This window comes from Crocodylus siamensis, chromosome 4 (assembly GCF_052110815.1).
Source record: "Crocodylus siamensis isolate JL-2025a chromosome 4, ASM5211081v1, whole genome shotgun sequence".
Lineage (NCBI taxonomy): Eukaryota > Metazoa > Chordata > Crocodylia > Crocodylidae > Crocodylus > Crocodylus siamensis.
Genome location: NC_143398.1, coordinates 231,076,845 through 231,098,103, shown reverse-complemented (window position 1 = coordinate 231,098,103; position 21,259 = coordinate 231,076,845). Strand labels below are relative to the sequence as shown.

At 46.7% G+C, this 21,259-nt stretch overlaps 1 protein-coding gene across 1 annotated transcript in view; it reads right to left on the bottom strand.

Moving 5' to 3' along the window:
* TMEM163 (transmembrane protein 163) overlaps positions 1-21,259 on the bottom strand; it is a 217,716-nt gene that overhangs the window by 22,420 nt on the left and 174,037 nt on the right. Inside the window, exon 6 of the mRNA XM_090045877.1 lies at positions 16,364-16,475. Within this exon, the coding sequence (XP_089902003.1) occupies positions 16,364-16,475 (112 nt within the window). The remainder of the gene's footprint in view (positions 1-16,363; positions 16,476-21,259) is intronic.

Sequence of the window (21,259 nt, the reverse complement as noted above, 5' to 3'; positions counted from 1 at the left end):
AACCTCGCTGTGATAAACACAAAAAAATAATGTGCCATTGCTGAGCAGGTGATGCAATAAGAGAGCAACCACACTGACCAAGATGGCCTCACTCACTGTTTCCCTACACCCCCACAACCCCATTTTCTCATCTCCACCCACTGCCCCTTCTTTTATATGTGCAAAATAAGCTCTTTGGAGCTGTGTCTGTACAGTTCCTAGCACCGTGAGGTCATAATCTATGACGGAGGCTGCCACAATTCAAATAAATAATAATTGCTATATAGTATTGCATAGCCCCAGCTGGCAGGGGGCTCCGGGGGTGAGCCTACCAGCCTGGGACTGCTTCAGCCTGGCTCAGTGTGCTGCAGAGGTGCTGGCTGGAGAACAAGGGTGCTCCACTGCAGGCCCTGCTGGCAGGCAGCCCCTGCACTGAAGCACCCTTATGCCCAAGCCAGCTGGGTCAGCACCTACATGTGCGCTTCTGTGCGTGAAAAAACTCTGCAGCAGGTTAGTACTTGTATTTACATGTATTACCCTGATGCACAGTTAATTAGTATTCCTGTGACCTAAAAGGGCTGCATGTGTAGACACCAGCTGTTTACTGAAGAGCTAATTAAACTACTCCACAGTAAACATCTCATGTAGACATGCCTGGTGACTCCACACTTGGATCCTCCGTTTAACTGCAAATAAGAGTCAAAGGTCAACACGTCTTTCCTATTCATATTGTGGTGGTGCCCAGGGACTCTAGTCAGCATCAGGACCCCCATGTGCCACTCACTGTATAACTGTATAGCTAGAAATGGGCCTGCCCCAATAAACTTACAGGCCACGAGTTTTTCTACATAGGAAAGTTTGATCAGCTATAGTGGTGCAATTATGCAAGTACAGTTAAGCTAAAAGAGTCTGCATAACTCCTAGTAGGCAGGGTCTAATTCCAAGGCCTCATTTTAGATATTTATTTGTTTATTTTTGCTTTAGTTCATGCCTCACCCCGAGTGACAAATGACATATCAGGACTCCTAACAGATTAAGACTGTCCACATGTGGCAGTCACACTAGCATAACTCTATCCATCTGAATACACCCTTTAGCTTATAATGATAAACTTTTTTTCCTGTAGACAAGCCATAATTTGAAAAAGGATACATCAGAAGAGCATGACACACAAAAGCAGGGCAACGGGGAAGGAGAAAGCTTGACAGACAAGATAACCTCTTTCTGTTACTCATTAGCTGTTGCACAATGTGATGGGTCCAAACAATTTGTTATTACTAAATAAAATCCTCTGTCCCTGCTTGACACTCAAGCAAACTTTTGTTCCATGATTCTTACAGGCATCAGTACAGACGAGGAGCTAGATGGTGAATATGGGAGGGGGGAGAGACACTATAGATTAATTCAGAAAGAATATTTCACAGCAAAAAAAGCAATGTGAAACAACACTGAGGCTAGGTACAGACATTCAAAATACCTGAGGTGGAGCTGATCTAAGCTACATGGTGGTCTATAAGCAGCATAGTTCGATCAGCAGCGAACAGAACACACATTTGCCCTTTGGTGGAGGGAAGCAAATCTTAGACCAAGCCCCACCATTTTTTTTAAACAGTCTATATGTGCTGAACTTCTGTTCTGTGATGGGAATTGACTGGTTTCCGATCACTTATAGTGGCAAACGTGCCACGTCTATATCCTGAGGGATATCAGTCAACAGGGCCTGGCACAGAATTCAGCTGAAGCTGCAGGTGTGCAGCCCCGACCGTCATCTGACCCGGGCAGTCTAAGCTCTTCAGGGCAGAAAGTATATCTGTTTTTATTCTACAACGGGCCATGCACCCCCAAACTGTACTACAGGTTAAATAGTAACAGTCTGTTTTGGCAGGGTGAACACATTTAGTTTTTAAAGATCTATAGTTTATCAAATCCCGTTGTTTCAGTAAAAGTACTCTAAGCAATTACCTATAATGAGGGAGAGTTTGCTGTTTTGAAAATAAACTTGTGCTTCAGGAAGAAAATGTTAGGTTACTTCTGCTCAAAAAAAATTACTTTTTGTTGCCTTACCTGTCATACCAGAAGGAAATTAGTAGGACGTAGAAAGATTTAAGTGACAAACCAAGAAAGTGCTAAACCTGTGGCTCAGCTGCTGCTTAACTTCCTGATTACGTATTAAAAGAAAAAAAAATCCATCTCATCAATAACAAGGTTTAACCCCACTTGGCAATACCAGCCTCTTACCTCTTCTAAAAGAGGGAAAATAAAGAAAACAGACTGAGGTAATTATACAGTTCAGTCTCTAATTCTTCTAATGAAAGGATGAGTAGGCTCCAGATCAGAAGCAATACAATTAGCACAAGGATGTAATTAGGGGGAAAGGAGAGATTTCTGTGCCATTTTTGCCAAACAGAGGACCAATTCAGAAATACAGCTAATAGGAATTTTTCAACCGGTCTGTGTGTGTGTGTGTGTGTGTGTGTGTGTGTGTGTGTGTGTGTGTGTGTTTTAATTGGAATATAATGAATTGCCAAAACCAAAACTTTTTGTGTGAAAGAGCTGGCTTTCATGACTTGGTTTCATAGTCTCATAGTTTCTAGGGTCGGAAGGGACCTGAGCAGATCATCTAGCCCGACCCCCTGCCATGGCAGGAAAGAGTACTGGGGTCAGACGACCCCGGCTAGGTGATTGTCAAGCCTTGTCTTAAAGACCCCCAGGGTAGGAGCCTGCACCACTTCTCTTGGAAGTCAGTTCCAGATCCTAGATGCCCTGACAGTGAAGTAGTGCCTCCTGATGTCTAATCTGAAATTACCCTCTGCCAGCTTTTGATTGTTATTTCTTGTCACTCCTGGCAGTGCTCGGGGGAACAGGGACTCCCCCAATGCCTGCTGGTCTCCTCTGTCTAGTTTGTAACAGGCCACAAGATCCCCCTCAGCCTTCTCTTTTGGAGGCTGAACAGGTTCAGGTCCCATAGCCTCTCCTCATAGGGCCTGCCCTGCTGTCCCCTGATCATACGAGTGGCCTCCTCTGTACCCTCTCTATGCTGTCCACATCCCTCTTGAAGTGCGGCGCCCAGAACTGGACGCAGTACTCCAGCTGTGGCCTGACCAGTGCTGCACAGAGGGGGAGGATCACCTCCTTGGACCTGCTCGAGATGCATCTGTGGATGCACAACAAGGTGCGGTTGGCCTTCCTGACTGCCTCCCCACACTGCCAGCCCATGTTCATCTTGGCATCAATGATGACTCCAAGATCCTTTTCTGCCTCTGCACTGATGAGAAGGGAGTTCCCCAGCCTGTAGGTATGGTGCTGGTTCTTCCTCCCCAGGTGCAGCACCTTGCACTTGGTCAGTGTTGAATCCCATCCTATTCTCGTCCGCCCACCCCTGTAACCTGTCTAGGTCTGTTTGTAGCCTATTCCTTCCTTCTGGTGTGCCCACATCCCCCCACATCTTAGTGTCATCAGCAAATTTGAACAGGGTGCTTTTTACCCCCTTGTCCAAGTCACTGATGAAGATGTTGAACAGTGCGGGCCTGAGGACCAAGCCCTGGGGGACCCCACTGCCTACATCCCTCCAGGTCAAAAATGACCCATCCAGCACCACTCTCTAGGTGCGGCCCTCCAGCCAATTGGCCACCCATTTGACTGTCTGGGTGTCGACACCACAGGCCCCTGGTTCTTAATGAGAACGGGGTGAGAGACAGTGTCGAAGGCCTTCCAAAAGTCCAGGAAGACTACATCCACTGCTACCCCTGCTTCTAAGGATTTGGTGACCCGGTCGTAGAAGGCCACCAGGTTGGTCTGACAGGACCTGCCCCTAACGAACCCATGTTGGTTGCCCCAAGCATAACCTCCCCTGCTGGCCCCTCATGGACATGTGCCAGAAAAATTCTCTCGAAAAGCTTACCCAGGATTGAGGTAAGACTAACTGGCCTATAGTTCCCCGGGTCCTCCTTCCTCCCTTTTTGAAGATAGGAACCACATTGGCCCTCTTCCAGTCCTCTGGCACCACACCAGAGCACCACGAGTGATCGTACAGCCGTGCCAGGGGTCCCGCAATGACCTCAGCTAATTCCCTCAGCACTCGGGGATGGAGATCGTCAGGACCAGCCAGTCCCTTCAGAAGTTCCCTGACTAGATCCTCACTAACCCTTGGCCTAGGTGCACCTCCCCTGGGGCCTGAGTGGGGCCCAGTGGGGGCGGGGGCTGATCCAGTCCCTGCTCAGGAAAATGGAGGCAAAGAAGTCATTAAATAGGTTATCTTTGTCATCTGGTGTGACGACCAAATTTCCTAGCGTGTCTTGCAGGGGCCCCACATTACCCGGTACCTTCTTTTTGCCCCCTATGTATTTAAAAAAGGACTTCTTGTTGTCCTTGATCCAGGAAGCCAGTCCCAGTTCCATCTCCTCCTTGGCCTCCCTGACCGCCCCCCCCGCATCCCCGAGCAACTGCAGTATAGTCCTCCCTGGTGATGGCCCCTCCCTTCCATTGGGTGTGTGCACCTCCCTTTTAGCTAAAAGACATTCCCAGATGCTTTTGGTGAGCCATGGGGGCTTTTGCACCCTCCTGCTCCCCTTGATCCATGTTGGGATTACCTCCCTTTGGGCCTGGAGGATTGTCTCCTTAAGGAGCAACCACTCTTCTTGGACACCTGGTTCCCCTCCCCTCCCGGACCTCAGTGCTTCCCTGACTATTCTCTTTAGCTCATTGAAGTCTGCCCTCCTGAAATCTAGGGCTGCTGCCTTGATGTAGGCCTTTGCCACCTTGCACTGGATGGTGAATTCCAGCAGGCGATGATCGCTGTCACCCAAGTAGTCGCGCACCTTAGCCCTCTCACCAGGTTAATACCCATGGCCGGCACCAAGTCCAACAAGGCATCTCCCCTGGTGGGGCTGTGGACCTCCTGAGTTAGATGGAGGTCCTGCACTTTGGCTAGGAACCTACGTGAGCAGTCAGACCTGGCGGACTGCTCTTCCCAGCAGATGTCTTGAAAGTTCAGGTCCTTTGACCTAACTACCTCCATGAGCTGACTTAAGAATTCCTGGTCTAGCTCTTCCCCTTGGTTGTGTGGTCTGTAGTAGACCACCACCGTTAAGTCTCTTCCCCTCAACTGTCTTGTATTCTAATCCAGAGCACTTCTGTGTGCACCTCCTCTGACTCTGTTCTACCTGGTGAGGATGTGTATTCCTCCTTAACATAGAGCGCCATGCCCCCACCTTTCCTCCCTGTCCTATCCCTTCTGTACAGCCTATAACCCTTGATATTCACTGCCCAGTCATGCGTTGGGTCCCACCACGTTTCAGTGATCCCCGCTATGTCTGGGTTTGTGTCAGCTAGCAGGACGGTGAGTTCCTCTTGCTTGTTTCCCATACTATGAGCATTTGTGTAGAGGCATTTGAGGCCTCCTGTGGATGTGTGCACTGGCCCCCTAATCACAGCATTGCCCTGATTATGGGCAATGCTTCCCTGTTTATATTTTTTTTTAAATTAAAAATGTTTTACATTTCATAAAGTGCTACACTTTTTCACTTAGAAATATTACAACGTATTAAAGAATGTAAAAGAAAAGTAAAAGTGACAAATTCAAATGACACGTCAAAATGAATTCTCGGGTCAGCTCATAGAGGCAGTTAAGTCAAGGGACATGGTCATCACGGGTGACCTAAACTACCTAGACTTCTGCTCGGAGGAGCAGTCAGCCAGGTCTGACCGCTCACATAGGTTCCTAGCCGAGTTACAGGACCTCCACCTAATCCAGGAGGTGCACAGTCCCACCAGGGGAAATGCCTTGTTGGATCTGGTCCTGGCCACAGGCAACAACCTGGTGAGGGGACTGCGGCTGCTCGATCATCTGGGCGACAGTGATCATTGCCTACTGGAATTCACCATCCAGCACAGGGTGTTGAAGGCCTGCAGCAAGGCAGCAGCCCTGGACTTCAGGAGGGCAGATTTCAATGAGGTAAGGAGACTAGTCGGGGAGGCGCTAGGCCCCCGGAGGGGAGGGGAGTTGGGAGCCCAAGAACAGTGGTCATTCCTTAAGGAGACAATCCTCCAAGCCCAAAGCGTGATAATCCCCACGCAACTCAAAAGAGGCAAGAGAGCTCAGGAAGCCCCCATAGTTCACCAAAAGCATCCACGAATGCCTCAAAGCCAAAAAGGAGGCGCACACCCAAAGGAAGGGAGGGGCCATCACCAAAGAGGATTATGCCTCCTTGACTTCAGATTGTAGGGCGGCTGTTAGGAAGCCAAAGGCAGAGATGGAACTGGGACTAGTGACCCAGATCAAAGATAAAAAGAAGTCCTTTTTTAAATACATAGGGGGTAAAAAGAAGGTACCAAATAATGTGGGGCCTCTGCAGGACATGCTTGGTAATCTGGTGGTCACACCAGATGACAAAACTAACCTCTTTAACAGATTCTTTGCTTCCATTTTTCTGAGGAGGGACAGGGACATCCCCCCCCACTGGGATACCAGATGGACTCAGGGGAGGCGCAACCAGACCCAGGGTCAGTGAGGACCTAGTCAGAGAACTTCTGAAGGGACTAGATGTGTTCAAATCAGCAGGTCCTGATGGTCTCCACCTCAGAGTGCTTAGGGAACTGGCAGAGGTCATTGCAGGACCCCAGCACAGCTTTATAAGCACTCGTGGTGTTCTAGCAAGGTGCCTGATGAATGGAAAAGGGCCAATGTGGTCCCCATTTTCAAAAAAGGGAGGAAAGAGGACACAGGAAACTCTAGGCCCGTTAGTCTTACCTCAGTCCTGGGGAAGCTCTTTGAGAAAACTATACAGGTGCACATCTGCGAGGGGCCAGCAGGGTAGTTTATGCTTGGGGCAACCAACATGGCTTCATTAGAGGCAGATCCTGTCAGACCAACCTGGTGGTCTTCTATGACCAGGTCACAAAATCCTTGGATGCAGGTGTCACTATGGCTGTAGTCTTCCTGGACTTTAGGAAGGCCTTTGACACTGTCTCACCCCATCCTCATTAAAAAATTAGGTGTCTGTGGTGTCAACACCTACATAGTCAGATGGGTCGCAAATTGGCTGGAGGGCTGCACCCAGAGAGTGGTGGTGGACGGGTCATTTTCGACCTGGAGGGATATGGGCAGTGGGGCTCAGTCCTCAGGCTCACACTGTTCAATATCTTCATCAGCAATTTGGTCGAGGGGATGAAAAGCACCTTGTTCAAGTTTGCAGATAACACTAAGATGCGGGGAGAAGTGAGCACACTAGAAGACAGGGACAGGCTACAACTAGATCTTGACAGGTTACAGAGGTGGGCGGATGAAAATAGGATGGGCTTCAATATGGACAAGTGCAAGGTGTTGCACCTAGGGAGGAAGAACCAGCAGCATACCTACAGCCTGGGGAATGCCCTTCTCATCAGCACAGAGGCAGAAAAGGATCTTGGAGTCACTATTGACTCCAAGATGAACATGGGCCACCAATGTGGGGATGCAGTCAGGAAGGCCAACCACACCTTGTCATGCATCCACAGATGCATGACGAGCAGGTCCAAGGAGGTGATCCTCCCCCTCTATGCAACATTGGTCAGGTCTCAGCTGGAGTACTGTGTCCAGTTCTGGGCGCTGCACTTCAGAAGGGATGTGGACAACATTGAGAGGGTCCAGAGGAAGGCCACCTGTATGATCAGGGGGCAGCAGGGCAGGCCCTACGAGGAGAGGCTATGGGACCTAAACCTGTTCAGCCTCCACAAAAGAAGGCTGAGAGAGGATCTGGTGGCTGCCTATAAACTTGCCAAGGGGAACCAGCAGGCAATGGGAGAGTCCCTGTTCCCCCGAGCACTACCAGGAATAACAAGGAATAATGGCCATAAGTTGATTGAGAGTAGATTCAGGCAAGACATCAGGAAGCGCTACTTCACAGTCAGAGCAGCTAGGAGCTAGAACCAACTTCCAAGGGAAGTAGTGCTTGCCCCTAACCTGGGAGTCTTCAAAAGGAGGCTAGACAGCCACCTAGCTGGGGTCGTTTGACCCCAGCATCCTTTCCTGCCCATGGCAGGGGGTCCGACTAGATGATCTGCTTAGGTCCCTTCCGACCCTACCAACTATGAAATTGTGAGCCAAGAGACCTGATAAAGAATGTTTTGCATTCAAAAGTTAGTCTAACTTGATTCTAACCATGCAGCTGGATCCATAAAACTTATCACCCCAAATAAATCCTTGCCTCTCGTATAATTCCTGGACCACCACACCTACATCATTATAACGCTACCAAAATGATCAAAGGACATTTTTGCAATTTAATAGCTCCGAAGTTTTTCTTTTGGGTTTTCAATTTGAGAAAGTTACTAGTATTTTGACTTTTCATCTCGATTCAGGATGGGAAAGTTTTTGAAATCTAAAATTTCATTCAGAAAGAGCAGCATTTCTCACACAGCTCTCTACTGAGAACAGTAGGTGCAGGGACCTGAATTGGAAGGAGAAAGAGAATATCCATAGGTCTCAAGAGATACGTTCACATCATTATAGCTTCATTTGACTATGTGACTTGATCCAAAGCCTTTCTACAACTTCCACGGGCTCTGGAAATTCAGGAATTGGCCCTACAGCCCCTTATAGTTAAACTCAGTTCTAAATATAGGTAAGGTAGGTAACTCGGTGCAAAAACTGTCTGCATCCAGTCTGCACTGGTACTCCAATCATTGCTAGCACTATTGAGCCCACACTAGTCCTAAGCTACCTCAGTGTCCTTTACTTCAAACTACTGACTGCCAAAAGGACTAGATTTACCCTGGTGCAAGTGAGATGAGGTTCAAATTTACTGTACTTTAAAAATCAAAAAATCCTAAGAGCCAGGTCCTGGCTTAATTTAAAAGGCAAATGTGGGGGCAAGTTCAGAGTCGCACTGTAAATCCCCAAGCTCTCCACCATCCACCTCCTGTCTCATGCATCCCCCTAGGAGTTGTATGCATGCAAGGCAAACAGAATTTGGCCCCTCATGGATAAACTCTTTTCCACGCTAAGACAGCCACGGGAATTTGGTTTGTGTACTAGCAGTAAGCACTTGGCGTCAGAGGCCATACGCTGTAAAACACACCACTGTCAAGGCTGCACTTCATGCTTCTCTGTAGTAAATGAAGCATGCAAGGGTCACCAAATCCATCAAGCACACAAAGGCTTTGACATAAATTTACTTCTGTTTACCCATTACAGAAGAAACTGCATCTGGATTACGTACACATCTCCTCTTGTTTCAATTGTCTCCTGTGTGGATAAGTGTTTGCTTAAAATTAAGAAAAAACAGAGGCAGTTTGCTCAAGTATAAAACCAATTGTGTTTTGAAAGCTGTTCTACTATGTTTAGGGCATAGGTCACATCATTTAGCTGCACTAATTGGGACTGACCCCTGTACAATTATGAAAATATGGATTAACTAATAACTGCATGAGGTAATGGTTATACCTGCATGCTCCTGCAGTGACACAAATGTGGCAAAACCACTGCAATTTAACTCCCATTTCATTTGGGATCAAATTTACAGCAATTTAGCTCTTTTGCATCACTACAGGAACATGCAGAGCTAACAGCTACAGCATAACAGATGATGCCACTACTACCTCCCCCTTTTTGAAATGGTTGAAAGTTACCCATGTCCATAGCCAAAGACTGTATTGTAGGGTACTTTGTTATCCTACAGGGTAACTGAGAAATATATTTTGTCAGGTTCTTACAAGGAGCAAGAGATTTCCTGGTTAAAAAGGAGAAAAATTTTTACAGAAAAAGAGGAGAAAAGAAATGCACTGCACAAGCCATATGCAGCAATATGCAGCTGACCGGACATGCAGTTGTTCAGCAGCAATGTTAATAGCATCATACTGCAGCCTGATAGTCAGATTTGAAAGATTTATTCAGAGAGAAAAAACAGAACAGAACGTGGAAGTCTGTTAAACTGACCTTGGCCAGAGCCACATTTATGACACAGTTGCACTAATCAGGTATAGACATGATGCTTTGATCGGTATAAAAGATTGGTAACAGCTCTATACCTGTAACAGAAGTTCAGCACACAAAACTGGTTTAAAAATGGTGGAACCCACTCTAAGATTTGCTCCCCCCACCCCCGCCAAAGGAGGAATGTATGTTCTGTTCATTATAAATCCAAACTATGCTGCTTATAGACAACGGCATAATTTAGACAAATACCACCTCGAGCTTTTTAAATATACCTAGCCATTATGTGTCCAGCTTGGAAACTGACTTTTAGTACTGGCTAACAAGGTCTCTGCCTCCATATTTTCATTGGCAAGATGATGGTAACAACCAAGGATCCAGGTTTTCTGTTTCCTAGGGAAAAAAAGCAGATTTCCCCTTTCAAAGGAGAAAAGTGCAGATTTTCCCCTTTGAAGCAGGAAAACATGGGTTTCCCCTTTTGAAAACAGCTCTCTGCAGGCAGGCAGAGTCCCAGCCTGCAAGAGCTACTTGAAAAAGTGTGGGAAACCCTAAGACTTGTCTGGAGGAGGCAGGGCTGGGGCCTGAGAATCTAAGTCAGCCAGGGCTGGCACTGACTCACTTTCCCCCGCTGTGGCCTTTGTGGTAAGTAGGGTTTTTGTGGGCTAGGCCTAGGGACAAGGGTCTCAGGCAGGGCTGGGGGCCTGTGGGTCAGGTAAGGGTCATGCTGCCAGGAGGGATGGGGCCTGTGGGGAGAGCCAGCACAGTGGTGGGGGCAGGGCAAGGGTGTGTGGGTGGCAATCACCCTGTCCCATGTAGCAACTGACCGTGTGGCAGGACCCACAGCCACACAAGCAGCTGCTGCACTGCAGCCTGGCCCTCCCCTGCACTAGCTCTGGTACAGTGGTCGCAGCCAGGGGGTGGGAGGGGAGGCTCCTGATCCCAGGAACCACTAGGGGGTGGGGGTGATGAGCCAGGGGGAGAGGAGTGTAGGTGGCAGTGGGGTCCATGTGTGTGTATCTGATAGGCTGGGGGTGGCAGCAAGGGCATGGGAGTGTGTAAGAGAGAGAAGTGGCGGGGGGGGTGGCATTCCAGGTAGAAGCGGCTGCCAGAGCTGGGCCTGGAGTCCCCCTGCTCCCCTAAAGCAGCCTGTCCAGGGGGAGGATGGCCTGGAAGGGAAGGGGTTTGCCTGGCCAGAGACAGATCCAGTCCACTCCCTGAGCCTCAGGTAAAGGGTTTCCCAGGAAGGGCATGGGGACTGCTGGGGCCTGGCCACAGGTACAGGGAGCAGAACAGCAGGGGCTGGCACTGCTCAGAGCCACAAGGCAGCAGGTGGAACAGCTGCATCTGGACCCGTGGCCTGGTGCAGAGGGGGAGCTACTGCTGGGAGGGAGCAAGTAGGGGGCAGACAGGGGCTGCAGGTCAGGAGTGAGAGGCACGGGCAGGGTTGGGGGGCCGTGGATTGGGAGTGAGGGGCAATGGCATTGGCAAGAGCAGGGCACCAGCATATCAGAGCTGCTCAGCACCACAAAGCAGCTGTGAGGACAGTCTCAGCTGGGCCTGCATCCTGGTAAATGAAGGGGGTAAGGGAGGCTCTGATATTCTATGATAAAAAAAAGCAAACACCAAAATATATAGGCGTTTACAATTCATTTTATTATACAGGTTTCTCTTGCTTTATGCTGTACATGCATTCCTGGAAAATAGCGCATAACTTGAATTCACATAAAGAGAACCCACTTTACAATGTAACAAATAGGGATACGTTCTAAGACCTCAACTGTACTGACCCCTAGACCCATTTCTACCACTTTTACAAGACAATTTTGGTACTCACCAACAGTAGACAGTGCACACAAGCACAGGGTGGTGGTGAATGTTATGATAATGGGGAAGGCAAGTCCAGAAATGTGTCGCAAACAACGAGCAAGGAGCACAGATCCACACAGGAGACTACATTTTGGTTTGCGTCACTCCCACAATGCACCACACAAAGCAGCCGGCTGCGGGCTTCCACCATACCGATCGCATAAGATTGAATTTACCTTGCAGATAACGAATTTTTGGTATAAAAAGGGTTACTGCATAAGACCGAATTCACACATACAGAACCTGCATAAAGCGAGGGAAACCTGTAATGGTTGAAGCACTGGTAAGCTTCCAAATTGCTTTAAAATTATAACTATATCAATAAAACGTGTTCAACTGATACCTCTATGCGTAGTGATGTTTCATTCTAATCACAGAAAAACGTGGATTTTGGGGTTTCTAATCAGAAAATTTCCATTTTTTTCCGAGAATTAGCAATTTTTAAACAGAGAAAACCAGGGCCCCTGGAAACAACAGACCTGCTTACTTCACAGAGACATTCCTGAAACTTATTTCACACTGGTTGTAAAAGGCTCAGCAATCCTCTAATGAAAGGTACAGTCTACAAGAGCAGACACAACGCAGGCAGGGCCTCATCAAAAGGATCAAAGCATATACTGCATTTACTCAATGAAGCTTTTTCCTTATTTAACATGGGGGGGAAAGCCCCCCAACTTGGAATCAAAAACATGTGGTGGAGAAGGGGGGAGGCAGTTTCTGTGGCTCTGGCCCCAACCCTGGGTTGCCCTCCTCCTCTCCTGCCAAGCTGCCTGCCCACCACCATGCCTGCCCTACCGCCTACCTCCCCACGGCCTGCCCCCCATCATTGTTTTCCAAGCTGCAGTGGTGGCAACAAATTTAAGATGACCCTCCCCCAATAATGAGAGTCTATACAAGAAATACTTTATCACTAATTATAAATCTATAACGATAAAATTATAATAACTTACTTACTGGGGGGTTGTCTTGGATTCAGGTAAACACAATAATGGTCATTGTATTCACCAGAGGTGCAGCCCCCTTTAAAGTTTTCTGTAGGAAAGGCACAGTAGGCAGGTGCTGCTACAAGCAGCATGTGGAGAACAGCAGCATAACTGGGGGGCAGTGGCTAGAGCCCTAGTCACTGCCTTTGGGGGGTATAAAAAGAGGTATCGCCACAGCAGTGGCTGACTCAGAAGCTGCTACCAGCATCCCAGCGGCCAGGGCTGCCCAGTATATTGCAGCTTCCCCAGGCACAGAGCTGCCATGCTATGCCTCTGGTAAAGAAGGGCGTGACTGAAGGAGGTTGGGGAGGATAGAAAAATGAATAATCAGATTGGAAACAGATTAACTCAGCAAAAGGGTTAATTACAGTGGGAGTGGGGAGGTTTGAGAGCTGGAGAGACAACGTGGAATGGAATTAGATAGAAGGCGGGGAATGCTGGAAATTCACAGCATTATGGTCTCCAGGAACAGCGCTCCAGGACTTGAAGGGCAGAGAACAGCGTGAAAAATAACTAACTAAAAATTAAAACAATCTGCAAAAAGCAGGGACCCAACATGTCCCTGCTCTTCTGCTTGTGTGATATATCCCTTGCCCTTTTCTTTCTTTTGATTTCATCTGTTTTTAGAACGTAAGCTCTTTGGGGAAGGGCATCCATCCTGTATATCTGTAGGCTGGACAAGAGGGGTAGACTAATGACCTTCCTTCTAGTCCTGCTCTGCTATGCTTCTAACGCAGTTGTCCAAAGCTAACTGTGTCAGTCACTAGAATGATCAAGTGGGGAGTAAAACAACGTTTCCTAAGATAAAAGCCCCTAGGCTATGTACAAACATTTGGGGAGGTTCGATTGAGTTTAAAATGACCACTTGATCTAAGGTAAGCCATTGGAGAGCCTAATGGTGAGAGATAGGGGATCGAGGGGGGGTGGGCAAGCAGGCTCCAGGGGAGTTTGGGGGGAAGGAGTGTCCATGGCGGGGGAAAGGAGGGACAAGCAGAGTCTGTCTGGGATTGGGGAGGCAGGCAGCATCTGCAGGAGGGATGGGGGGTTAGTGCGGTCTGTAGAGGGACTGGGCTGGGGGGCAGATGCAGTTCATGGGGGGAATAGGGGGTTAAGTGGGGTCTGCAGGGGGAGATCAGGTAGATTGAGGGGTTTCAGGGGGTCTGAGAGGGTTTGGTGGAGTCAAGGAGGCTCACAGGGTCCATGGAGTATTAGGGGTATGGCTACTCTCTCCCCCACCCCCTGGGACCAGGAGCTATTTTTAGCCCCCCACCACTCCACCCCCAGATGAACAACTCGCCCAGCAAACCCACCTCCATCCCTCCTGCCTCTCCCCTCCCAGGACTTGCTTGGGGAGTGAGGCAGGGCTGGCTCATCCATGGGGGGGGGGGGGGGGGGGTGTCCATCCAGGAGTGGGATGAGGGGCTGGGGGAAGCTTAAAATAGCTCAGTGCTGAGGGTAGGTAGGAAAAGTGCAGCCCCAGGGTATGGGCCAGCAGTTGCGCTTCTCAGATCCAGGCTGCACTGGGGTTCAAGAAAGTTAGATCTGTCTAAAAATGGCCAACCCAATGATAGTTAGACTACCCCAGAGGTAGGGTTAACGTAGATTGGGTTGGCCAGGTTTAGACCCGTCTAAGCTTCCTGGAACGTCCGTTTAGTTTGCACTCGGATCAACCTAACTAGGGAAAGAAGTGTAAGGTCCTCACGTGGGCGAACTAAGTTAGATCAGGTGAGCAATTTTAATGCAATTTAACCTCCCCCTAACCTTCCTGAACTTCTGTATGCAAGCCTAGAGGACAAAAATAATACCAATCTATAATTTGTTAAAATTATAAGGTGAATACTTGTACCCTGTATTTCACCTGGCTTCACCAAACAAGGATACTCCACAGGGAAACAGATCTTTGGACAAGCTACCCACAAAACCTTACTGCAAATACAAAAAGGAAACCCCACCGACCCTACGGCCCTGGTTGTCACATACCATCCCACACTGGACACTGTAAGAAAGATAATCAAACAATTACAGCTTATCCTGAGAAAGATCACACCTTGAAGGAAAAATTCCCAACCTCTGCTGCTAGCTTTCAGACAGCTGGCAATACCTACAGAAACAACTCCCTTGGTCAAACAGAAAATGAAACCAGACTATGCCAAAACAAGTTCAAAACCTGCCAACACACTTCCACCAACACCACAATGAACGCTCATCCAACAAAACCATGAGCAATCACGGCTCCTACAACTGCCTGTCACAAGCGATGAGCTTTATTACGCTAAATTAAACACATAATTAGGCTAAAGAAATTTCTCTAATTTGTAATTAGCTTGGATCACTTCCTTACTGAACTGATGAGGAGCACCTGAAGCCTGAAAGCCTTGTCTCGTCTATGCAAATTATACAACTTGGTTCAATAAAAAATATTACCTCATCTGACAAATCTTGTTCTCTCATAATTTATAAAGCATTTAACACACTGTGGTGTCTATATAAACACACAGAGAAAATCCTGTAGTGATTTGTAGGTCCCCATGAAATCCTCACTATAATTGTGGATTCACCGGTTTGCGGAGTAAATCTCCGTGGCCTTTCTGAAGATTTAAAAGCTTTGGCTTTGTTAGCTAAGAGTATTTGACTATACTTACATCGGTGAAAGCAGCAACAGCAATGACTCACCCAAAGATCCAAGAGGGCAGCAGGAATGAGTCCCGCTGGCTCATTATCAATTAAAAATGTACTATATTTCTTCTTGGAAGTTCATAGTAGATAAAATTCACCATGAAAATAGGGCCACAGAAGGCCCCCAACTAACATAAACTAGCTATAGTCATTTCACTGTGTGAGATGTATATTGGAGTTTCAAGTTGTTGCAGATCAGAGAATGACACCAGCTCCACACAGGCCGGCTTGGCAGAAGGATTCGGTAACAAGCCCTGCCTCGCAGGATGAGGACACGTATGATTCCCAACAAAGATCGGGGGGGAGATTCATCCTTTCCCATGCTCCAAATTTTCAAAATGAAATCCTATATATTCTACAAGTGGAAGCAGATTCTTCTCTTAAGTGTGGAAAATCCTTCAGGTGTATTTGGACCACACTTAAATAGAGATATGTTATTATATCCCTTCTCCACAATCTGATGCTTTTGCCAAATTTGTAATGACCTGTTTACTTCCATCTACACTACATCATACATTCATCTCTCACTTGCTGCATGCTCTTGGCCTGAGTTTTTCTCTATTACCGCTTTCTAGGTTCTCCCCTCCTATTAAGTATATGTTCTGTTTGGTCTTCCCCAAATGGACTAAGTCTATGTTTCTATGTGGATCCCACTGTGTGATTTCTCTCTGTGATCCCATTTGCCCTAATGTCACCTCCACTGTTTCTCTGTAGTGGATGTTCATGTCATCTCAAAGAATATTATCCATGAACACTATTTGCATGCTTTGCACAAACTGAACGGTATCAGAGGCAGGTATTTGGTCTGGTCCCTCACTAAACATCTCCCCTCCTCTCAATATTTTACTATCCACCAGTTTGCTTTCTTCATGGTTCTCTAGTCCATTTTTGTTCTACATGATATTCACTGAGACACTGTTTAAAGGGGTTTTCACAATTTCCTACTCACCATCCGTTATGAGTGCTCTGCTTGTGAGGACCCTTCCCAACATAAATTTGATCACTGCCAAGATAGTGCAAAGGATTCCACTTAAAACAGAGACACTGTACAGAAAGTCATCCTGAAAAAGAAGATAGCAGATATTAGCTTCTCTTTTGCACCTGTCATATACGTTCAATGACAAATGTTACTCTGAAATAGTATTAGATCTACTGAATTATCCAAAATAAGAAAAATGAACGAAACTTCTTTAATTGAGATTTTTACCCCACCAGAAGCTCTCTGCTGTGTCTATTTTTTTCACCAGTCATGACTAAGATGGGCTCAAGCAATAACTTTTGGGCCCCGACCCAGATGACTCAGGATGTGGGTAGCCTGGCTGGCTGAAGGGTGCGTTCTTGCCTAACTACTGCCCGCTGTGGGGTGGGGTATAAATGGGGAGGGGAAGATAAAGGACTGAGTTAAAGCCATCCAGCCATACTTTCCTTTGTTGATTTTCACCCAGGTAACAATATCAGCTGTAAGTGTGCAACTCATTAAAAACAAGAAGGACAAAAAAAACCTTAAATTCTGGTTGCCATGAAATTAATATAAGGTGTGTGACTGACTTGTGCAAGACCGGGATGTGGCCTTCAGAAAACAATCTGCCATTGACTTATTTTGATACTGGGGGTGGGTGTCTCTAAAGGTATGTCAGGGGTGTACAGTGCAGTGCAGCACTGGGATACCAGAGCTAGCTCATCTGATCTGGGATTAACTGTCCTGGGTTTTGATCAGAGCAGAAGCGGCATAGCTGCATTTACACACATAATCCTTCCAAGCAGTCTTGCTGCTGTTCTGCCAGCAGGTGGCCAACGAGAACATGCCAGGTCCCTGGAAGGATTTGCACTAAAGTTAAATGAGCTGCTATTATCTTACAGACACACAGCGCAAGACCCCAGTGTAACAGGAAAATGTGTCAGCGCGTTTTATCTGGCGTACTGCACAAGTTCCAGGACAAAAGGCTTTCTCCTAGGAGAAACATCTCATAGATGTACAACATCGCCTCAGGGACTGGAGGCAATCTAACCACCCTAGCACAGACTCCCACCACTGGTGGACTGACCCTGCTGAGCAGTTTTGTATAACCTCGTACTCATTGATACGAATACCATATTGTTCCGATTACAAGTGTCCCCTTTTCCATCTTCTAGGAGGACTGTAAAAACTGCACTCAAATTATATGAGAGGTTGAACCCATAATCAAACCTCGTACTGCCTTGACTTTTATATTACGGTATTTCTGTGTGTTCATTAAAAATGCAAAGTTAGAATGTTTCCACAGCAGTTTTTTATTTTAGTATTTTTATTCCATTTAGCCATTTCCATCCTTTTCTTGGTTATTTGATTCTTGCGTGCAAGTTCGTAAAGGCAATAGCAACTACTGATGTATATTCAGAGGGAATATTCATTTTTGCGACACTGACTTTGAAAATGGGAGGGTGGGATCAACTTATAAGGCAGCGTCAACTTACAACCAGAAGAGTATGGATATGAGAAACATCTTGCACAACAGGCATAACTTCCATATCTGCAAATCCTAGCGGTACATGCCAGTGGGATCCCATGACTATAGTTAAAATATTGACACAAATCCCTATCATAACAACTGAATTTTGGATTGCCTTAATCAATCTCACCCAGAAATCACAATTATAAGTGGATGCCTAAGGAATGGGGAAAAGGGTTTCAGAAAAAGGTTGTGCAGACAGTGGGAACAAAATTAAAGAGAAAATGTCATTAAATACATCACCAAGCTCTGATGCAAAATCATATATTTTTTCTTTGAAGTTCTACTTATCATATTCCCTTTCATTCGCAGATTCAGATTTTTTGGCCATGTACATCGCATGTTGGTGAGATAAAGGGCACCAATGGAAAGAAAGTAAAGCAGAAGGAGATAAAAGCAAAGGGCTAAAGCAGGTAGAAGGGAGGTGGAAAAAAAGGAGAGCATCCCAGAGCATTGTGTATTTAGGGTGCTGGAGTTTCTCTGAGTGTCGAAGGAAGAGGAGTAAGGCAGAATAAAGATAACTTAGCAGAAGGCACAAGGAGAGAAATGTTCAGAGGGTCACAGAGACTTCAGCAGGGTTTGAAAAGTTGGGGAAAACTTTAAAATAAGTACTTTAATCTGGGATCACTTGTCCGAGCTTCCTATGCCCCTTCCCAAATACATCCTTGCCCTCCTCAAAGCTTGAACTTTACTCATGTTCCTACAGGTACGGCAGATTTATTTACTTATTTATTCATTCATTTCATTTATATGCCACCCTTCCCAACAAAGGCTGGGAGCAGCTTCTAATCAGACAGCAGAACAATTTACAAGCAGGAGAGTGACAAGAGGACCAAACAACTTAAAAGAGAACTACAACATCAAGATGAAAGACCCCCTAAATAACATCTCATCCTAGTTTTGCTTGACAAATACTTGCCTAAATAGGATGGTTAGACAGGTTGTGGGGCTTCACGTAGTACAAAAATGCTTCCAATGTGGAAAATCGGATGGTAAAGTGATTTGAATCTGAAAAATACTCAAAACCCACTGAAGGATCTGACATTCTAGCTGTATAAACCTAAGCGTGAGGACACCACATCCAGAACAATGGGCAGCTTATTTTGAGGGTTTTTTAACATAAGATGATTAACAGATTCATCTTTTTGCATTTGAAATAGTAATCTTGCAATTATTGTCTTGGTAACTTAACTGTGTTTTCCCTTCAGGATCTCAACTCACTGGTCCTTAATTGACAGAAAATGTCCTCCCATCAGTCCTTGTCACTGATATGCAATGTATATCAGGAAGGAGAGGTGAGATTGAAATTGGTCTGACCAAATGACATCGAGTGCCACTGTAAATTGGCTACTGGCATGTTACCCACTGTGCTGTCATCTAGCTTTTCTCAGGTTAAATTACTCTGATTGCAAAAGTCAGAGCAAATGTTGTCTCTCCTATATCATATGCAGAGATGAATCCAGGAACTGCAGCAACACCTGCCCTGGAATATTGTGAGCATAGGTTTAAACTGAGTTATTTGATGATACAAAGTCCATCAAAGAATTTTTCGAAGTTCAGCTATATAGGAACGGTTCGCAACAGATGACAAAACTGAAACAACTGAGGAATAGAAGGCTGCTGCTTTCCAGGGTCTAAATCTCAAACCTTAGGAGCCCTGGACCCAAATACAGTAGTACCATATTTTCTTGCACATGACCCGTACCTTTTTTCCCCAAAACCACCTGGGAAAAATTGAGATAAGCCTTATATCCAAGAAAAACAGATCCCTGCACCTCCAGAAACCTGACAGCAAGGGAGTGGTGGCAGCATTAACTGCTGCAACTGGGAGCCATTCTCCTGTTGCCAGATTTCTAGACCTGCTGGGAGCCTTGCAGGATTGATAACACGGTCCCATGTGCCAAATCAGGATGGCATGTGGGATCAGTCAGCAGTTGGACCTGAGAAATCTGCAGCTAGGAAATCTGCCCGAGGACAAAGAAGCTGCTGGAAGAGACCCCCAGCCCCATCTCTAACACTGCAGGGCGCAGCTGGCATTTGTCAGTGGAAGAAGCTGCAGCACTTCCTGCCCACCCAGAGGGGCCTGCCGAGAGCTGCAGCACCCACCAGCACATCCCACCAACAAGCCCAGGGCAGCTCAGCTTGCAGGGCTGGGGCTGCATGAATTAACACTCCCCCTCCCTGCCTCTGCACCCCAGGCCTGGAGGTCTGACCCAACACATAGGATGCACCTTAGCCTGGGTTGCCTCCCCCAGAGCCCCTGCCCCTACTGCTGCCCAAGGAAGCCAAGGTTTCCAGAGTTAGGTCAGGGTGGTTTTTGGGTCAGGTCTGGTCCAAGACCCACCTGGCTCCCAGCAAACCACTCCCAAAGCTGTAACTGCTCTGGGTTAAAAGAGGTTTTCAGTATCCCACCACAGCATGAAACAGCAAGAAACTTAAGCAGGAGAGAATTCAAATGACAGTGGCCACAGACCATTCAGCTGCAATCAGGCCTAGCTCTCTACCTGCTGCTGCTTACTAAGATTTTTTTTCTTCTTTAGGCTGCCCTTCAAAAAAGAAATGCGTATCATATACAGAGGCTGCTATATATGAGAAAAGACTATTAGACTCTTCTTATGACTTTCTTTTTCCCTGCAAGTGTGGTAGATTTGCCTTAACTGTTGGAAATAGATTTCAGTTGCTTTGCAGACTCCATGGTCACCAGCTGCGACTCTTTCAAAGATGCTAACCCCTTTATAGCTTGATTGTGAAAAGCATTGAGTCACCTTGGTACCAGACTGTGCTCACATTTTGCCACTTGCTATATTGTTAGCATGTCATCATTTTCTCTGTGCTATGGAGAAGAGCAAACTTTAATGCACTTTAAGAGCAATTATCAGGGAGAGAATCTTATCCACGTTGGGTGCAGCCTCATGTTCATCAATACGCCTTAGTTACTGCGCATTTAGTTCAGTACTTGCTTAATGAACTACTAACTAAATGCACAGTAACTAGAGTTACTGCAGAGTAGTGCCAGTGTATGGTTATTCTGTGATACTTACTGTGCATTAGCCTCATAACACCACGCAGTGGGCTATAGCATGGTTTTTAATTGCCACGCCACTGTGCAGTGTTATTAGGTTTATGTGCAGTAAGTGTCTTGTGTAGACGTGCTCAGTGTCATTCAATCTCTCCTTACAGCTAAACCTTTAACCTTCTCACAGCTACTGACTCTGGCAGCCATTACAACATCCTTATGCCAGTACCCAGTGTGGAAATCAGCTTCTTTGCTTAAAACATGCTGCCCAATTTTGGAGGCCCAATTTTTGCGAAAGGGGCCTATGTGGTATATAAGTGAATATGGTATTATGCCAGTG